Source organism: Paramormyrops kingsleyae, chromosome 17, assembly GCF_048594095.1.
Source record: "Paramormyrops kingsleyae isolate MSU_618 chromosome 17, PKINGS_0.4, whole genome shotgun sequence".
In the NCBI taxonomy this organism is placed as follows: Eukaryota; Metazoa; Chordata; class Actinopteri; order Osteoglossiformes; family Mormyridae; genus Paramormyrops; species Paramormyrops kingsleyae.
In genome coordinates this window covers 16489521-16508377 of record NC_132813.1, presented here as the reverse complement: position 1 = coordinate 16508377, position 18857 = coordinate 16489521, and the positions used below count along the sequence as shown (strand labels likewise).

The window sequence follows — 18857 nt, the reverse complement described above, 5'->3', positions numbered from 1 at the left end:
ATTGTGTTTCTGCTTTCTGCTCTAATATGTCGGGAGTTTTGGCGGGGGGTGGGGGGGCTGTAATTGTATTTGCTGAAGTTGACTCATTCAGTCTGTGGAAACACCCACCGCGGATTGGTGATTCATACTGGAGCAAACGGGAATACAGTTTCACCCCCCAAACATGGATCCCAGAGAGAAAGTTCCGGCAAATCAATAGTCACCTGCTCATTGCTGACTGCAGACCCTGGAAATCTTTTATGCACACACACACATGCACACACACACACACACACATATTCACACGTATGCACACACACAAATGTACACAAATGCACAAACACACACATATGTACAAACACATGCACATTTACACACGTGTACATATTCACGCGCACGTATGCACACACACACGCACACACACACGTACACACATGTGCATACATACACGAAAACACATAGCAGATCAAACCAGGAAGCAGAACATTCTTAAGCTACCAGGGCATCATTTTTACTGCCAGTTTATTAGTTTATTTCACTTTCTAACACGTCCGCACGGCATCCAAAACTGCAGTGTTTTCAACACTATTATTTTCTGTGGAAAGAAATTTTATTTAAAAAAAGTAACTGGTTCAAACACACTTTAAGAAAGAACATAAACAGACCGACAGACAATGGTAGTGAGTAATTGCTGATTAGTTTCTGGAATTTTCCGTGAGGCCCGGATCATCGTGACACCGCTATGGAGGCTGGGCCCCCTTGATGGCCTTGGATCCACCCGAGCTGATGACACACGGTCTCTTCGTTCATTTGGCTCATTAAAATTTCATTGTGTAGCTTCCAGTAGCCATTTTGACTCCACCCCCAGCCCATCCAGAAAACAAAATTTCAAGCCCCCCATGTGGTAGTGTGCTCTGTGTCGTGATGTCATACGAATGTAGCCACCGTCATGTTGCCATTGTTCATTGTTTGATTTGTATAACTATGTCTGTGGGACGCACTGGATAGGAGAACTGCCTCAGACCAGTGTAAGGCCTGCGCACACCCACCTGGCAGCTACGATCTCGTCAGGTTTGTTCAAAGGTTCAAGAGCAGACCACTCCTGAGCCTTTTTATTTTACCTATATATCCGTTTAATTTCCCACAAATGTGCAAGATGTGTTTGAACATGTGGGGTTTACTGTGTGTTGCTGTGAAATGAATTAGGTCAAATGTAAGCCGACAGATTATTGGCCAAAGTCTGCTTGGAACGCACAGGGAATTATGGGATATTTGACACTGCTGCCATTTTTCAGTAATATTCTCTGCCAATACGACTGCCAGTGTTTACGAAGAAGCCAAATCCACCAAGTATTCATTCGCGTAACAATCATAACAGCTATACGAGTACGATCTCGTTACAGTGCTATTAAGTTCTGTGCAAATGAAAACGTCAGTAACCGACCTATTAAAAAACAAAGTGAGAGAGGGCATTACCGTCCCTCCCATAGCTACCCCGTTAGTGAGAACCAATCGGTGACAGATATTATCTTTGTGCCATTAACGTTGCCTGCTTGTTAGGCCTGTATGTGCAGAGCAGCTTTGTTTCATACCCACCAGCTCACACACACACATACACACACACTCTTGTACAGCTAGCACCGCCCTGGTGGTCATTTGGGAAAGTACATAAAGAGGTTTTTGTTGTAAACTTGTTTGGCGGGTGCAGTGTGTGGGGGGGGCGAGGTGTATGTGAGTGTGAATCTGGGGGTAAGTTTGCTGGCATTGGTCATCCTGCTGAGCTGATACCTGGGTCGGGGGGGGGGGGGGGGGGACTGGTGGGGATGGGAAGGCAGTTGGGGTAAAAGAGTCAGGCATTCAGCCAATGGCTTCTACAATTATTGGAAGAACCTCTTCTGTCACCTCCTCCTCCTCCTCCTCCGCCCATCCCATCTCGGTCCCGCTTCATCACGCCTCACTTCTCCATGAGCGACAGCTGGATGATACGCTGAAGCTCCTCCTCCTCCTGCCGCCGGCAGTGCTCTGCCTCCTCCTGCTCGCGGGCCGAAAGCTCCATGGCCAGCCGCAGCTGCTCATCGTAGCTGCGGGGCGGCTTATTGGTCAGTGTGCTGTGGGGGCTGGCCATGGGGCGGGGCTTGTGCTGTGGGGTCCTGGGTGAAAGAGGCACACAGGGACATTCTGAGCTTGGGTGTCGAGGAAGGTGGCAGACGCACGGCAGACTGGTGAGGGGAGTGAAAATACTAGTTAAGCATTTTAAAGACGTTGGGTACAGGGTTAAAAAAAGCTGAGATGGTATCCTAGCAACGGACAGGAGGCTGGTGGGATGCTTTTTGGGTGCCATGCTGTTAATTCTGGGGGTCCCCATTGTATGATGCGCTCATAGGAGAGAGAGGCGGAGAATACTGACTGCGAACCTTTCGCTGCGTATTGGGTCACATGACAGGGGGTGCGTCCCGGGCTTGCTGTTGGTCAGAGCCTCCCAGATGGTCACCTGTGCATGGGGGCAGGGTTAGACAGCACGGAAAGCCCACACAGCCGGCCCCCCCTGCACTAGGCCCCACCCACCTGGTCATACTCAGACCCTGCCTCTAGCAGGCTCTGCTGGATGGCGAATTGCAAGAGGTCATCCTCTTCCTCCTCTTCATCACGTTGGTTGCTGCCCAGCATGCTGTAGCCCCGTGGGGCGTCAAACACACATGGCGGAATCTCGCCTGCGCGGCAGGACGCTGCGGGGGGTACGTGGGGGGGCGTTTGGCACAGCAGTAAGCGTTTACCGCGGATCCATACTAACTGCTTAATGAAGCCAGAGGATTGGCTGTAATGCTGCTCACCCGTGGAGCTAGAGCTGGAGACGCTGGAGGAGTCACTGCTGGGTGAGGGGGTGTCTGTCCTGTCCCTCTGACCGCTGCCCTCCCCCTCCACACCACCGGGACCCCCGCCCTCCTCACAGCCATTCAGGTTGCCGAAAGTAATGCGTGCATTCAGGATATGGTAGATGGGAATCTCTGAGAAGGAAAGGGGGCACATTTCTACACATCATGGCTAGACACAGATGACAGTGTGACATCTGAAGATGAAGCTTCCCTGGGCCACACCCACAGCACCTCTCACCCGAGACCCCACCTCCCTGGGCCACACCCACAGCGTCTCTCAACCGAGACCCCACCTCCCTGGGCCACACCCACAGCGTCTCTCACCCGACACCCCACCTCCCTGGGCCACACCCACAGCACCTCTCACCCGAGACCCCACCTCCCTGGGCCACACCCACAGCACCTCTCACCCGAGACCCCACCTCCCTGGGCCACACCCACAGCACCTCTCACCCGAGACCCCACCTCCCTGGGCCACACCCACAGCCTCTCTCACCCGACACCCCACCTCCCTGGGCCACACCCACAGCGTCTCTCACCCGAGACCCCACCTCCTTGGGCCACACCCACAGCACCTCTCACCCGAGACCCCACCTCCCTGGGCCACACCCACAGCGTCTCTCACCCGACACCCCACCTCCCTGGGCCACACCCACAGCACCTCTCACCCGAGACCCCACCTCCCTGGGCCACACCCACAGCACCTCTCACCCGAGACCCCACCTCCCTGGGCCACACCCACAGCACCTCTCACCCGAGACCCCACCTCCCTGGGCCACACCCACAGCATCTCTCACCCGACACCCCACCTCCCTGGGCCACACCCACAGCGTCTCTCACCCGACACCCCACCTCCCTGGGCCACACCCACAGCGTCTCTCAATCGAGACCCCACCTCCCTGGGCCACACCCACAGCGTCTCTCAATCGAGACCCCACCTCCCTGGGCCACACCCACAGCGTCTCTCACCCGACACCCCACCTCCCTGGGCCACACCCACAGCGTCTCTCACCCGAGACCCCACCTCCTTGGGCCACACCCACAGCGTCTCTCATCTAAGATCCCACGTCCCTGGGCCACACCCACAGCGTCTATCACCCGACACCCCATCTCCCTGGGCCACACCCACAGCGTCTCTCACCCGAGACCCAACCTCCCTGGGCCACACCCACAGCGTCTATCACCCGACACCCCATCTCCCTGGGCCACACCCACAGCACCTCTCACCCGAGACCCAACCTCCCTGGGCCACACCCACAGCGTCTCTCACCCGACACCCCACCTCTCTGGGCCACACCCACAGCACCTCTCACCCGAGACCCAACCTCCCTGGGCCACACCCACAGCGTCTATCACCCGAGACCCCACCTCCCTGGGCCACACCCACAGCACCTCTCACCCGAGACCCCACCTCCCTGGGCCACACCCACAGCGTCTCTCACCCGAGATCCCACCTCCCTGGGCCACACCCACAGCACCTATCCTAGGCCACACCCCCAATACTAAGCCAAACTCCCTTCCTTGAGTCACACCTCCATCCAGGGCCACACCCCCTGCTCTACAGTCCCTGGCTGCACTCACCGATCTTGATGGGGAAGCCAGGCGGGAGGCGAAGCGTGATGAACTCCCTCAGCTTAGCGAAAAGGGCGTTGGAGATAGCCATGAGGTCGATGATGGGAGCGACCTGCTCTGCCAGGGACAGTGGGTGGGACTCACACAGCCACAGCTTGGCCTTGAACCTGCGGCCAAGTAACAAAGTCACATGCTAGGCATCCATTTAGTATCGCATACTATATACAGAGTGACAATGGGGCCTGGATTCATTATATTTACATTATTATTATTAGTCCTTATGTCTTCCTTTCACTGATAAGTCTAAGTAGGTTATAATGGTATATAGACCTGAATATCATTCAGTTATATTTAAATATTATACAAATAATATAAATGTACAATATCCATTATGGGATCAAACCCCACACACAGAGCAAGGTTAGGATTTGAACCCCACACACAGAGTCAGTAATGAGAAATGCTTATGCAGTGTGACACATGCAGCAGCGCCAGGGGTGGGGGGCGGGGCGTTAGGACCTCTGCGTCTTTGTGGTGAGCTGGCAGGGGGGGCTGATGTCACGGGGACCAAGGGCCAGTCCCGGGTTGAAGTACTCCTCCGCTGTGAGGGCCATGGGGTTGCTGGGGTGGCTGGACATCTGAGTCACCAGGGTCTGCGGGTGGGACAGGTAGAGAGGGGGTGGGTGTGGCTGGGCCCTGGGGGGCATGGTGACAGAGCAGCTGGGAGGCGTCTGCGACACCCACCCACTCACCCCGTTGTTGGAGCCTACGTGCTGCTCAGCGATGCCCAGGAACGACTGGAGGGGAGTCTTGCTGCCTAAGGGAGGAACAAGCCAATAACACAGAAGCTAAACAAGCAATGGGCCCTGTACTGTGACCAACAGGGGGCATAGTAGATGCCAAACACTTGGTGCTACTGAACACAGAAGAGCTACAGTGCGCCAAGGAAATGGTTACACCTACTCCTGGGTTTAGCTTTGTGAGGCTCTGCAAGATGGTCTGTCCTGGTTCGGGTGATCAGCTCCACATTGGAGGCCCCGTACACCTGAGCAGCAGAGAAACAAGTGACCTTTGTAAAGGAGGCTGGCTGATGATTGTTTCTGGCTGGCCTGGTGTTTGCTGGAAATGTGTGAACTGTGGAAAAATGGAAGTCACACCAGTTTTGGAGAAGCTGGTCTATGATTTTTTTTCAGGATTCTGCTTGTGCACCTCAGCTAGTCTATATTTTGTCAGTATTTTGCCAGTGTCCGCCCAGCTGGTCTGTGTTTTGTTAGTACTCTGCCAGTGTCTGCCCAGCTTGTATTTGCTCTGTATTTTGTCAGTATTTTGCCAGTGTCCAGCCAGCTGGTCTGTGTTTTGTCAGTATTTTGCCAGTGTCCGCCCAGCTGGTCTGTGTTTTGACAGTACTCTGCCAATCTCCGCCCAGCTGGTCTGTGTTTTGTCAGGATTCTGCCAGTGTCCGTCCAGGTGGTCTGTGTTTTGTCAGTGCTCTGCCAATCTCCACCCAGCTGGTCTGTGTTTTGTCAGGATTCTGCCAATCTCCACCCAGCTGGTCTGTGTTTTGTCAGGATTCTGCCAGTGTCCACCCAGCTAGTGCTATGATCACACAGACATAATGCTGTGCAGGGTGCAGCCGCACTGTGGCCTACCTTGGTTTCATAGCCGTTCACAATTTCAGTTTTCTCACTGCGCCAGCCCAGTATCCCCGTCTTATTCCTGAGAGGCAGAGCAGATGGATGACAGGTTGGGTCACTGAACTGAGGATTGGCAAGTTACCATCAGGAGAAGGCAGCTGAAGTGCTGACAGAGCCCTGAAAGAGCAGGGTGGTGTTCTGCAGTCACTCTAAGCCCCTCCCTCCACATCGACCTCCCATGGCCCCCCTCCCACTCCTCCTCCCTCAGCCATACACTGTGAGGCTGCAGTTGACATCAATCCTTCGCGACCGTGATTTCATACCCTGACATCAAACTCCTGAATACTGGCAGCTGGCTGAGGGTTCTGTCACAACGCGCCATCCCCGTCACCGCAAGCCGTCCTTGTCACAGCTTGGGCCGGCTGAGGACCCATCCGCAGGTTCAAACCCCTGTTGCAGCCCCCAATACTGGACTGTGTTCCTTTGACAGAGCTGTGATTATGTAACCTCTCCTCTCTCCATCTACCGTCTCTTTCTCATCCTTCTCTGCTGCCTCTTTAACTCTCTACATTGGTTTTTTACCTCCTCCCCCCACATGTGTACTGTATAGCTAACATTATATTTTATTACAGCTAACAAGCAAAACAAAACTGAGAAAGAAATATTTTTTGTTGTGTTGATTTTTTTCGAAATGGATGTCCTCACAAGACCGCTGAATGCGTCCACACACACCTCTCACCTCTCAAAGGACACGTTCCTGGTGTCCAGCTGTGTCGTGACGACGGGTGCGGAGAGCCGAGCTGCCACCTGTTCCTCGGTGGGCTCCGGCACCCCCTGGAGGCCAAGGTCGTTACTGCCACGCTGGGACCCGGTGGGCGGCGAGGACTGGGGCGACGACACAGAGGACATGCGGAGTGTCTCGCAGAAGACCAGCTGCCTGTCATGGTCCACCTCCATCACCACAGCACTGGAGTCTGGCCAGGGACAAGGATGAGAGGATCAAGTGGAGAAACAGATAAGAGAACGATATTATCATATGCAATTTTCTTAATTAGTCTCTCAGGAGAAAGTGAGAATAATATACAAATTTTAAAGAAGAAGAAAGTGGGGGTGTCATCCTGTGGTATTGCTGTGGTGAGGGGGGAGATGGGGAGAAATGATCACTGGTAGTAAAGAGAGAGGAAAGGAAGAGGCCACTTTGAGCTGAGCCTCTGCCGCTGATCATGGCCCTCACCTTGACCCCGGAAAATGAAGCTGCGGTTTCCTCTCTGCCAGGTCATGTGATCAAAGCCCATGAGTGTGGTGTCCACACGCAGGCATTGGCCGCTTTTCCACACGCGGTAGGTGTCACTGGGACAGATCCGGGAGACCAGGGGCACTGCAGGGGAGGCAGAAGCACATGGGACAGGGCTAAGGGGCAAGAAGGGTGGGGCTAAGGGCCTAGAAGGGCAGGGCTAAAAGGCAGGAAGGGCGGGGTTAAGGGGCTGGAAGGGTGGGGCTAAGGGGGGCAGGAAGGGCGGGGTTAAGGGGCTGGAAGGGTGGGGCTAAGGGGGGCAGGAAGGGCGGGGTTAAGGGGCTGGAAGGGTGGGGCTAAGGGGGGCAGGAAGGGTGGGGTTAAGGGGCTGGAAGGGTGGGGCTAATGGGGGCAGGAAGGGCGGGGTTAAGGGACTGGAAGGGCAGGGCTAAGGGGGCAGGAAGGTTGGGGCACCAACACTGAAAAATTCTCATCAAAAGTCATTATTCAGTGTATAATTAATTATTGATTCCCTGGAATTCTCCAGTGCTTCTGGGAAGGGAAGCTAGCCAGTGGCGCTAACACGATCAGGGAGGGGCACCGGTCAGTCTGGGTGGCGGAGGGGGGGTAGGGGGGCAGACATACCCCAGCTGGTGAACTCCCATTTCATCTCCACATAGAAATCCTGAGCCTGCAGGAAGGGAGCGGGGGATGGGAGATGAGAACACACTGGTTAGAGGACAGGAGCTGAGGGGAGATGTGGGAGCACAGTCATAAGGGGTGAAGGAGTACAGGTGCTGGGTAAACAGCAACCAGCTCCCAAAAAGCCCCAAGAGGGCTGAAAAGCATTCTGCTGCAGGGGAACATGCCACACTCTAGTCCTTCATTGGCTTCCTGCAGACAGTGTAAATAATGCCAGTGGGAACATGAGTGAATAAAATGGACAAGGCTTACATCAGCTAGACATACATGAAGTGTCCTGACCATGTTGTTTGTCCTGACTGTGATGTGTCTCCTGACCGTGATGTGTTTAATTTCCATGATGTGTGTCATTGCTGTAATGTGTGTCGGGGGCAGGGCCCCCATAATGTGGGAGAAACAGCAAGAGTTTTATGGGCCCAGACACTAGCGGGGGCTCATTTGGTAGCATTTCTCAGGGGCGCAGCCATGTCTTTATGCAGCCCTGAGGTGTGGTAAGAGGATGACAGAGGCAGAGAGGTAATGAGGTCATGTGATTGGGGCCCAGGAACCCAGAACACGATTTGACTGCAGGAAGAGCCCTGAGTCAGTGATTGTAAGAGGATCAGCTTCGTCTAGCAAGACTACCGGGTTCAGAAGATTAGCACCTATAAGCTATGTCACCTGCGGATTTCCAGGTTTTATCCAAATGCTTTAGTCAAATTCTGATTACTGTGTGCAGCTACGTGAATGACCAGTGCTGTCTGTTTCCCTGATGTCACTCACCGGTCGGCTGAATCAGTGTGATCCCACAGGGAAGTGACCTGTGAATCTTCCTCATACAGCAACAAAGCCTGCCTTTTTTGGATCGGGTGTTAATCTGAACTTACTTCCGCCCTGACAGCCCTTTCTGGTGTTACTGGCACAAGCTGGCAAGGGTGACGACGAGCACAGTGCAGCAAAATCGTGCAGCAGAAGGGAGGCTCAGAAGGGAGGCGCAGAAGGGAGGTCAAGCTGGGATCGATGCCTGCTGATCACAGCGATAAGAATCTCCTTGATGTGGTTTTTGCATTCAGTGGGGGTGGGTTGTTTTTGAGGGGTACCACTACGTTCCCCAGCCCAGGTGTCAGTGTGGGCACAATGTCCCGAGTCAGATGGACCTGTCTTGGCTAGTAGAAAGGCTAATCTGAAGCTAATCTGAGTGCTTCCAGTAATGTTGTGCAATAGCAGAGAAATGCCACTCTGGATGGAGCATGGGAAGCCTTGCCTTGGGTGTGACCTCTCAGCTATGCTTATTGTCTTTAGTCTCACCTGGCGCAGCCTGTCCAGCAGCAGAGGGATGCCAGCCAATCGCTTCACAGCTCGCTGGTGGTCACGGTAACGTAGCACGAGGCGTACCAGCTCTGGATCCCTGGTGCATATCGCTTCCTGGAGCACTAAGAGGGAGATGGGGAGGGGGGGCTCTCATCAGCTGTTTTTTCCCTGGTCTCATTTCACGCACCCCCTTGCCCCCCACGCACCTGTCCAGCCGTTGCTGTTTTCCTTGCTGACGTTGGCGCCATGCTGCAGCAGCACTTGGGCGCATTCCAGGTGTCCCAGGGTGACAGCCAGGTGCAGAGGGGTGCGTCCCCTGGGGTCCGGCGCCTCTACCTCCACCTGGCCGCAGATTGTAATTACGGCAGTAATTAGCCTCCGGCTCCAGCTGGCTAACAGCTAACCGCTTTACACAGTCTGTGCATCTGGACCTCCTCCTGGAGCCGGTGGGGGTGGCCAGAGGACGATGGGGTACAACCAGCCAGCTTCTGGCTTCCTGTGCAGTCTCTCAATCGCTGAAGGGGACCCTTCAGCCCCCCCCCCCCCCCCCACTACACACACACACACAGCTGACGAGGTGTGAGACAGAGGAGAAGAGAAATAACAGAGAGACAAGGGAAGAGGCGTGTGCGGAAACATCACACCCTCACATGACTGGAGCTGAGGGCCGTTATCTGAGGCCTGAGGCCACACCAGCTGTGTGTGTGTGTGTGTGTGTGTGTGTGTGTGTGCTTGCACACTAGTCCGACCCAAACCTGAAACCCAACACCCCACAACACGAATTCTCCAAACCCTTTACACTTATGTCTGCTTTAAAAACAGCACTTCCATGTATTATCGGTTGGAGTTAGGAATGGCTATTTACATTATCACGAGAGTCACATGGGTGTCCCCAAAACAATGGCGGCTCAAATGTACAGTATATGTGGATCAAAACAAGATGTGGGGTAATTATCATAAAGATAAACCAATGTAAAATGCATCCACCCGTCTCCCAGCCTGCCCACACGCGGCCCCGCGCTCCGTCTCCCTCTCCAGCTGTCGCTTGCTTGGCCCCTTCCTCCTGCTCCTTGTCTTGTGATGTGATCAGTGCTCCTGCGTCTCTGTGCCCCAGAGACCCAGCAGAAGTGGGACCCCCAGCTTCCGCTCCTGCGCCCCATCTCACACTTACGCACGCTCCCTCATGTGACCAACCATTTTTACACGAAGGAGCAGCTGAGCTGATTTGAGCTTTGTAGGCCCAAAATAGCAATATCAGCAAATCAGCAACAGCACCACCTAATACTGGGGGGGGGGGGGAGTATGGTACAGTCGGGACGCAGGACTAAATGAAGACAGATGTAACTGGACCTTGGTAGTGTGTGTCAGGTGCTGCAGTGATGCTGCTGTCCTGTTGTGTTTGTGTTTATCTGTATAGAAAAATGACGTGAGACCATGATACCCCCCCCCCATCCCCCCCCAGAACCTCAGGCTTCCCAAAGGTCTCCCACTCCCTGTGAGGCACACAGGTAATTAACAAGCACCTCGTTAACGAAGCACAGCACTCGTTGGCAACCTCTTCAGATCCTACTCCCGTGGGTGTGGGGGCGAGGGGAGGCAGGATGGGGGGGGGGGGAGGGGGGAGTGTGAAAAACAGTGAGATCCACTGGGGGGATTTGAGATGGATGAGGTGAAGGAGAGGGTGCAGAGGAGTAAGGCAATGGATTGCTATAGCAACCAAGGCAGAGGAGGAGGAGAAGGAGGAGGTGGAGGAGGTACAGAGTCAGGACAGTCTCACACTGTTATGGAGGGACTGCCTTGTACACACAGTACAGGCCCAGTTAGAGCTGCAGCTTCTGGTTCTGGACTGGCACCTGGGCCAAAGCAGTTGTGTCACCAAACACAGTGCCTCACTGGGCACCACTCAGCCTCCCAGGGGTAAGAGGGAGGAGAACTGAGAAGGGGGGGGGCAGGAAACAGGCACCTGGAACCCCCCGTGGACCTAAGACGATGGAAAACAATGTGATTTTTTATTTTTTTTTGGAGGGGGGGGGGGACTCAGGACAAGAAAATTAAACAATCGGCATGATGTTCCCAGAAATCCAGTGAATGTCTGCTTTACATGTGCACATACATACATACATACATACATGTTTGAATGAAAATCTTTGTGGGGACTGTCCATTTATTTCTATTGAAGAAACCCTAATCTCAACAATGACAACTGGGTAAAAATGGTTAAAATGTCCCCACAGTGTAGTATATAAATAGCCCACACACACACACACACACATGCACACTGGTTCGAATGGACCAAAACTTTACCAGTACACAAAATGACCTGAGCACACTAGAGTCTTGCCCGCACACACACGCCTGAACACGGCCACACCCTGCCTGCACACACACGCCTGAACATGGCCACACCCTGCCTGCACACACACACCTGAACATGGCCACACCCTGCCTGCACACACACACCTGAACATGGCCACACTCTGCCTGCACACACACCTCTGAATATGGCCACACCCTGCCTGCACACACACCCCTGAACACGGCCACACCCTGCCTGCACACACACCCCTGAACACGGCCACACCCTGCCTGCACACACACCTCTGAATATGGCCACACCCTGCCTGCACACACACCCCTGAACACGGCCACACCCTGCCTGCACACACACCCCTGAACACGGCCACACCCTGCCTGCACACACACCCCTGAATATGGCCACACCCTGCCTGCACACACACCCCTGAACATGGCCACACCCTGCCTGCACACACACCCCTGAACATGGCCACACCCTGCTTGCACACACACCCCTGAACACGGCCACACCCTGCCTGCACACACACTCCTGAACACGGCCAGACTCTGCCTACACACCCCAGAACACGGCCACACCCTGCTTGCACACACACTCCTGAACACGGCCAGACCCTGCCTGCACACACACTCCTGAACACGGCCACACCCTGCCTGCACACACACTCCTGAACACGGCCACACCCTGCCTGCCTACACCCCCCTGAATACGGCCACACCCTGCCTGCACACACACTCCTGAACACGGCCACACCCTGCCTGCACACACACTCCTGAACACGGCCACACCCTGCCTGCACACACACTCCTGAACACGGCCACACCCTGCCTGCCTACACCCCCCTGAACACGGCCACACCCTGCCTGCACACACGCACCAGAGCACGCCCACACCATGCACCACCCCCTTACACACACTGCTAACCCAGACCATCCTCAATGCACTCAAACTGCAACCCAATTGCTCCTTTACATAAGCTTCCCCCCACTCACTCAGAAAGCCATCACTGGTGTTCTGGAACCTCTTGGGAATATGTGATGTGAACAGCCATAGGAACGCAGTATCTGCCCATGCCACGCCCCCCTACCCTCCCCCCCCCCCCCCGAATCCACCTCCCTCTGAGGCGCTGCATTATTGATCATCTCTGTCTTGATGCGCTCTGGCTGTGCTGCTTAATGCGCCCAGGCAGCCACTTATGCCGCCATCAATCTTTCATTGAGGGCCCAGCACGTAAACGCATGTGTATATGCATCCAGACATGCGACGTACATGCATGAAAGAGATGAATATAATATAAAAGGGCAATCTGCAGTATCCCATCACGGTCACACTCTGCGCTTATTACCGCTGCTGTAAAACATAATGAGTTGACTTTGGAGCCGATGAACGGCGCCTTTTTGTGGCGACCGCATCAATCACAGCAACGTCGCATCCCACCATGCGCCAGGACTGCAGAAGCACAAGCCTCCATGACTTTCGCTGGCATCCCGATTTCAGGGCAGACGCGTTTGAGGATGCAACAGAGAATGTGTCAAAAAAAAATGAAAACGGTCTCTAGCCCGACCCCCAGCACGACGATGTCAGGGAAGCATCTTGCCCATCTGGAGCGCAGGGCCTACCCACAAACGTCCTTAACGTGGACATTGAAACTCCTCATGCTTTTGGGTCGAGTTTCAGTATATGAGTAATTATATGGGCAGGAAAATGAATTGCACCGGCTGTGATATGCACCGTCCTTACCACCCCAGTTTAGTGCTGATACTGTGTTCAGTAAGTCCGTGACGTCCAGCACGCATTTAGTCACAAGGTAAGTTGTTTTTTTATTTTCCGTCCAATCCAGTTTCTGTGCCTACATTCAGGGCAGCGGGGGTCCAGAGCCTATCCCGGAAACAACAGGCACGAGGCAGGGAGCGACCCAGTATGGGGTGCCATCCCATTGCAGGGCACACACAGACACACAGACACACACACTCACACACACCATTCACACCTATGGACAGTTTGCCAACCCCAATTCAACTTAACATCTTTTTGGACTGTGGGGGGCGAGACGGATTTGGTATTTTTAGCCTATTATTTTAGAAGACTTTATTTCAGTTCAATTTTACTTTAAATTTCAGTTTAAGGGGGTCTCCAGGCAGTTTCTCTTTTTTCATTTAAGTTTTTCATAGTGTTTTTCTTTCGTTAATTATGTAACCGTCTGCGCACCAGACCACGCACACGGCTGCCTTTTCATGCCCTGAATGACATTCAGCCCGACAACGCAAACCTTGTCCTCCATGTAACTAAATTCACATATGAGATTTATTTCAAATGTTCACAACCTCTGCCACGTCCCCGACAAGGAAAACAATTTTCCTTATCATTTTCATTTGGTTTCCAACTGAAAGTTTTAACGTTTTTCATCAACGATTTTATTGTAACCTACAAATGACATATTTAATAATTTCTTTGGTATTAGTTTTTGTCACCAGTAAAACTGGCCCTAATCAGCAACATGTTCCACCCAGTCCTTGGTGACACTGTTGCCACCCCAGTCTGAGAGACACCTGCTTGCTCTCTTATCCACCGGGAGGACAGGCTTTAAGCAGTTTATTATTATTGTTTAATTATGTGGGAGCATGACTCAGGACTGCCAGAGAGAATGTTCTTGAGTTCTGTCCTAAATGAAGACGACTCCATCGTGCCTGTCAGGCAGGGAGAGCTCGCAGGCAGTGACTCTGCTGGTAAAAAAGGCATCTCGAGTTGCAAAAATACCTATTTATATAACACGGATGGCAGGGCAGAGGGAAGCGAGCGGGATGGCTGTCCACAAGAAAAAGCACACAGACTCAAGCGTTACTTCTGCCCTAATATGTTCACCATGCCAGACAACTTTAGCTGCTTTGCCAAAGGTCTGTACTTGTCCAAACAAAAAAAATTTGATATGTCAGCAATTAGATGCTCAAAGAAAGTAAACGTTAAGGTCATCAATGAAGATGCTCTTTATTTAAATCCATAAGCACAAATAGATTTTAAAGATGGATGAGTCATGGATATCCATTAAATTATGTATTACGATTTAAGCTTGCTTGCTATATTTACATAATATTTCTGTGTCGTCTTATTGATGTGATTAAGAGAGAGCTTACAGGGTGCTGTTATTTTTGCTGTCTTTAACAGTAATGCAATCATTCCCCAGCACATAAGTGTCAGACTGTGTTGCTCCTTTGCTGTCTGGGGGATCTGCTGTGAGATTAGAGCTCCTCACACCATATCTGTCTCTCTCACTTACAGACCAAAAGTGGGATGAAGTTAGCAGTAACCCCCCCCCCCCCCTTTCCTCAACTAAATGTGTAACCATTCTCTATGGCCTCCCCACTGATAGATACTGGAACAATTAGTGTAGGCATTCAGATCAGGGGGGGGGGGGGCACGGGGAGGCTGGGAGCTGAGGAGAGTGGGAGAGGGATGGAGGGAGAGAGGAGGAGAAGGATGGAGGGAGAGAGGAATGGAGGGAGAGAGGAGGAGAGGGGGAGAAGGATGGAGGGAGAGAGTAGGGGAGGTAGAGAGGGATGGGGAAGAGAGGAGGAGGGGGCTGAAGGATAGAGGGGGAGAAGGACAGAGGGATGAGGGAAAGAGGGGGAGAGGAGGGAAGGGTGGAAGGAAAGAGGGATGGAGGGAGAGAAGAAGAGAGGAGGAGGTGGAAAGAGGGATTGAGGGAGAGAGGAAAAGAGGGAGAGTGGGATGATGGAGAGAGAGAGAAGGAGAGAGAGAGAGAGAGAGAGAGAGAGGGACCTCCCTCAGGGGTTGGGACTGGAAGTGAATAGGAGTTTTCAGACAGTGGTAGATGAGTGAGAGGCAGGAGGCAGTGAGGGGTTACAGTGGTGGGGGGGTTCTACAAACATTCCAGACCCGGGGACACCGTCTTCACACTAGCCTGACCATACAGGTCAGAGCCAAGGAAAAAACAGGAGTCTGCTTAATAGCTCTTTAATTTTCAGAACAAGTCAGCCTGTAATGGCATCTGGAAAATGCAGTGGGCCTCACCCCGCCCAGGCCCATGCGCCCACAGGTGCTCACCCCATGCACGTGCTGCGTCTGCTGTCTGCGCCTCACCTCGCTGTCGCTGGCAGCAGTGGCTGCACATCACACGTCCGCCCTGAAATCACGGCTGACACAGGCATGGCGACCTGCACATGAGCACTGCACTCCCTCTATTCTCCATACCGTCTCTTTGCTCATAGTCCTGCCCCTCTGCCCTTGTACTGACACCCAGCACCTCCCGCTGGCATGGCAACACCACCCCCACTCACCAGCCCCAAACAAACCCAATGCCAGCTGAGGCAATCCCATGTTCACACTGGAGAAGAGCCCCCCCCGTCTATCACTGTATCTGTGTCTCTCCCTGGCCAGCGTGAGTCCATGACTCCGGTGTCACAGTCGCATAAATCAGACAAAGTGTGAATCTTGCATTGCAATAATCAAAAGGACTGCTGATTGATCAGTGTGCCAGGCGGCAGGGGGGCTGGGCTGGGAGCTGCACATTGTCCCATGCCGTCCTGCGCTGCGCTGTGGAAATCCATCCTTATCTCTGTCTCTCGGCCTTGCATGCATGTTCCTGCCAGATGGATCTGATGTTTGGTTTCATCAGTGTGCAGTCACTGAGGCAGAAAGTCAAAAATACGCCTGGTTTCCCCACAGACATGTAAGCGACCCGCTCCAGGAATTCCCAGACGGTCCTGTGCATGACCTCATTATGGTATTTAGTCAAATCAGCAAACTGCATCCTGCCCTGAAACGTGCAGCAGCACAGGACCGGTGAGAGCCCGGGGGATCCTGAGGGCCCCCACACCAGGACAGCATTTCAGACAGCGCACTGCTTTTTCAATGCTCAGCCTTTGTTCTCTAAGTGCAGATTCCAGTATATGACATAGGGATCCCACTGCTAGCCCATATGATGAACCAGACCGGCTGATGCACCAAAAACAGGAACAATGGTATGATAATATCTTATCAGGGGTCTCTGATCACCTGCTCTTTTGTTAATGGCTGGCTATTTAACTGCCGATCTAAAATCAGTCACATGGGACCTGAGCATGTTTCACATTAGCGATTTTACTGGCGAGTTGATGCATAGTCACTGTATGCTCAGGCTTTGAAATGTGTGTGTTTTAAATTAACCCCTAGGTAATACTGTGCAGGGAGCATAGCTACCAGTATACAAAATATTTTAAATGTTATAATTGACTAGTATGGTCCCTCTGTACATCAATACTCACGCTTTTTCCGGTCATCTTCAGCGCATTCAGTGTAACTCTTCCTGCGTCTCTGCTCCATCTGGTTCTGATTACTATCTCTGATTACGCGTCTGCCCTCCTTTAAAAGTGTCTCTATCGCATTAGCGTGAGTTTCTGTACCTAACCCAATTTTTAAGCTTTGGAAAGGCAGTATGTCCAAAGAAAAATATATTGGTTGGGTTTGCCTGAGTTATCACACGGTCGTAAGTGAATCACCCTGTAGGCGCACCTTTCTTACGCCGTATTCTCTATTGTAATTCAGTGTTTCACTCAGTATGGATTGGCTCCTCTGCGCAAATAACCAAGTGCATGCAAAATACAGCAAAACGGTACAGTAAAGTGCACTAAGTCGCCCACATGGTCTCATGTTTGTCTCCTACTGTTTTCCATCTTCGTTTTTCCTCTCTCTCGGTGGAAATAAGAGACACTCCGCTCCACTGAACCCACCACACAGCGTACAGCCGCAGCGCCGACTCGCAGTTACTGTAACTAAACCGCAGTCAAATGACAAACATGTACGTCTGTAGGAAATGATTAATTAATTTTATGCAGGACATTGATATTAAATATTACACAGACAGAATAAATAAATTAATTAATACATTTAACATAGGGGTAGCTGCTTATACTGTGATCAGTATGAATATGAGAATATTGGCGTCAAATACTTAGAGAATAAAGAGAAACAGCCTTCCCTTGGCTACATGTAAAAGCAACACCATATCTATACCACGGGTATATAATATCCCACACCACCAGATACACACGTGAGCATATAAGCAGTAACACGATGCATTATCTTGCTAATGTGTTCATATTGTTACACCCATAAGTGTATCTGCAAAATATCACGCTGCCTGAGCGTAAGGCTGGAGCCGGCGGCGCACGATCTCCACACGGACAGCCCCACCGGCATGCTTGATCGGCAGCAAGAACCCAGCCCTGTCGTGCCGAGCCCGGCCCTCCCACGGCCCCGCGGCTCCCCTCACCTGCTCGCTGGCTGACAGCTCCTTCTCCAACTGCCGGTGTTTGTTGTGCCAGACCAGGTAGTGAAGAGGATAACGGCTCTTTTCAGGAGTTTTCTTTGCAGAAATCATCATAAGTGCATAGTTCGCTGCTCTCCAACCTGTTTTTCGTTTCCAATCCGTTCGTCACGGTTATTTTTTAACGGAGAGTTTTGTTTGTGGAACAATTACTAATCGCTGGTCATTTTTATTCCCATTATCGTGGCAACTGCCACCAAAAATAGCACGATTCCCGCATTAGTAAAATATAAACAATAAAAATACGTCCACTGACAGAAGCTTCAGCTACTGAATAAATGCGGATTTGCTATAGTTTATTATATTTTAAAATCCAGTATATGTTGCCATCTGAATGGTGCTCTTTCCTTTTTATCTTGTGATTCTACCTTCCTCTTTCTCTGCCTCCCTGTCCCCTCCTCTTCTTTTCGTTCGCACTCCTCCCTCCCTCACTCTCTCTACCTCTCCCCCTCCTCTCTTCAGCCAGAATAAACTAACGAGCTCAGCTCCCTGTCTTATCCCCCGCCCGCATGGCTGCCTGTCAGCGAGGCAGATGCTGGGAGATGCTTAAGACGAGGCGCAGGCTCCTATAGCAAGATGAATAATGACAAAAGGACCTTGATGCGTGTGTCAAATCACGCCCAGTTACATAGGCTTATAGCATACGAACAACACATAATGAAAGTAGGGTAATATATAGGCCTATGGTGTGTGCCATTTGTCTGTTATCACAATAGAAATCAGTGCATGCTCATTACAATAGAATTGGCCCTGATATATGTAGGTCTATATTTTATTCACACATACTTGCATACTTTTTTATTCACACATACTTGCGTATTGTAAGCATAAATATAATCCATCCATCTTATAATCGCTTATCCTGTTCCGTCGGGGGATACAAATATTACATTTAAGAGCATCGACGTACAGTATTGATGTTTCCCCCAAACGTCAC

At 52.1% G+C, this 18857-nt stretch overlaps 1 protein-coding gene across 2 annotated transcripts; it reads right to left on the bottom strand.

The window, feature by feature from the left end:
• Positions 1-484: 484 nt before the first annotated feature.
• Positions 485-18324, bottom strand: ankrd13b (ankyrin repeat domain 13B). 2 transcript variants are annotated; one of them, XM_023844183.2, is made up of 15 exons: positions 17867-18324; positions 9491-9626; positions 9282-9406; positions 7938-7983; positions 7293-7436; positions 6798-7032; positions 6074-6140; positions 5388-5469; positions 5177-5241; positions 4944-5077; positions 4434-4591; positions 2811-2984; positions 2545-2705; positions 2394-2470; positions 485-2129 (listed from the first exon to the last, which is right to left on the bottom strand). In XM_023844183.2, the coding sequence occupies exons 1-15, from the start codon at positions 17975-17977 to the stop codon at positions 1934-1936; spliced, it is 1911 nt and encodes a 636-aa protein (XP_023699951.1). In that variant the 5' UTR covers positions 17978-18324; the 3' UTR covers positions 485-1933. The 2 variants fall into 2 exon arrangements, with proteins under 2 accessions (XP_023699951.1, XP_023699957.1); XM_023844189.2 differs by having other exon boundaries at positions 1943-2129; positions 2387-2470.
• Between the last annotated feature and the right edge of the window lie 533 nt (positions 18325-18857).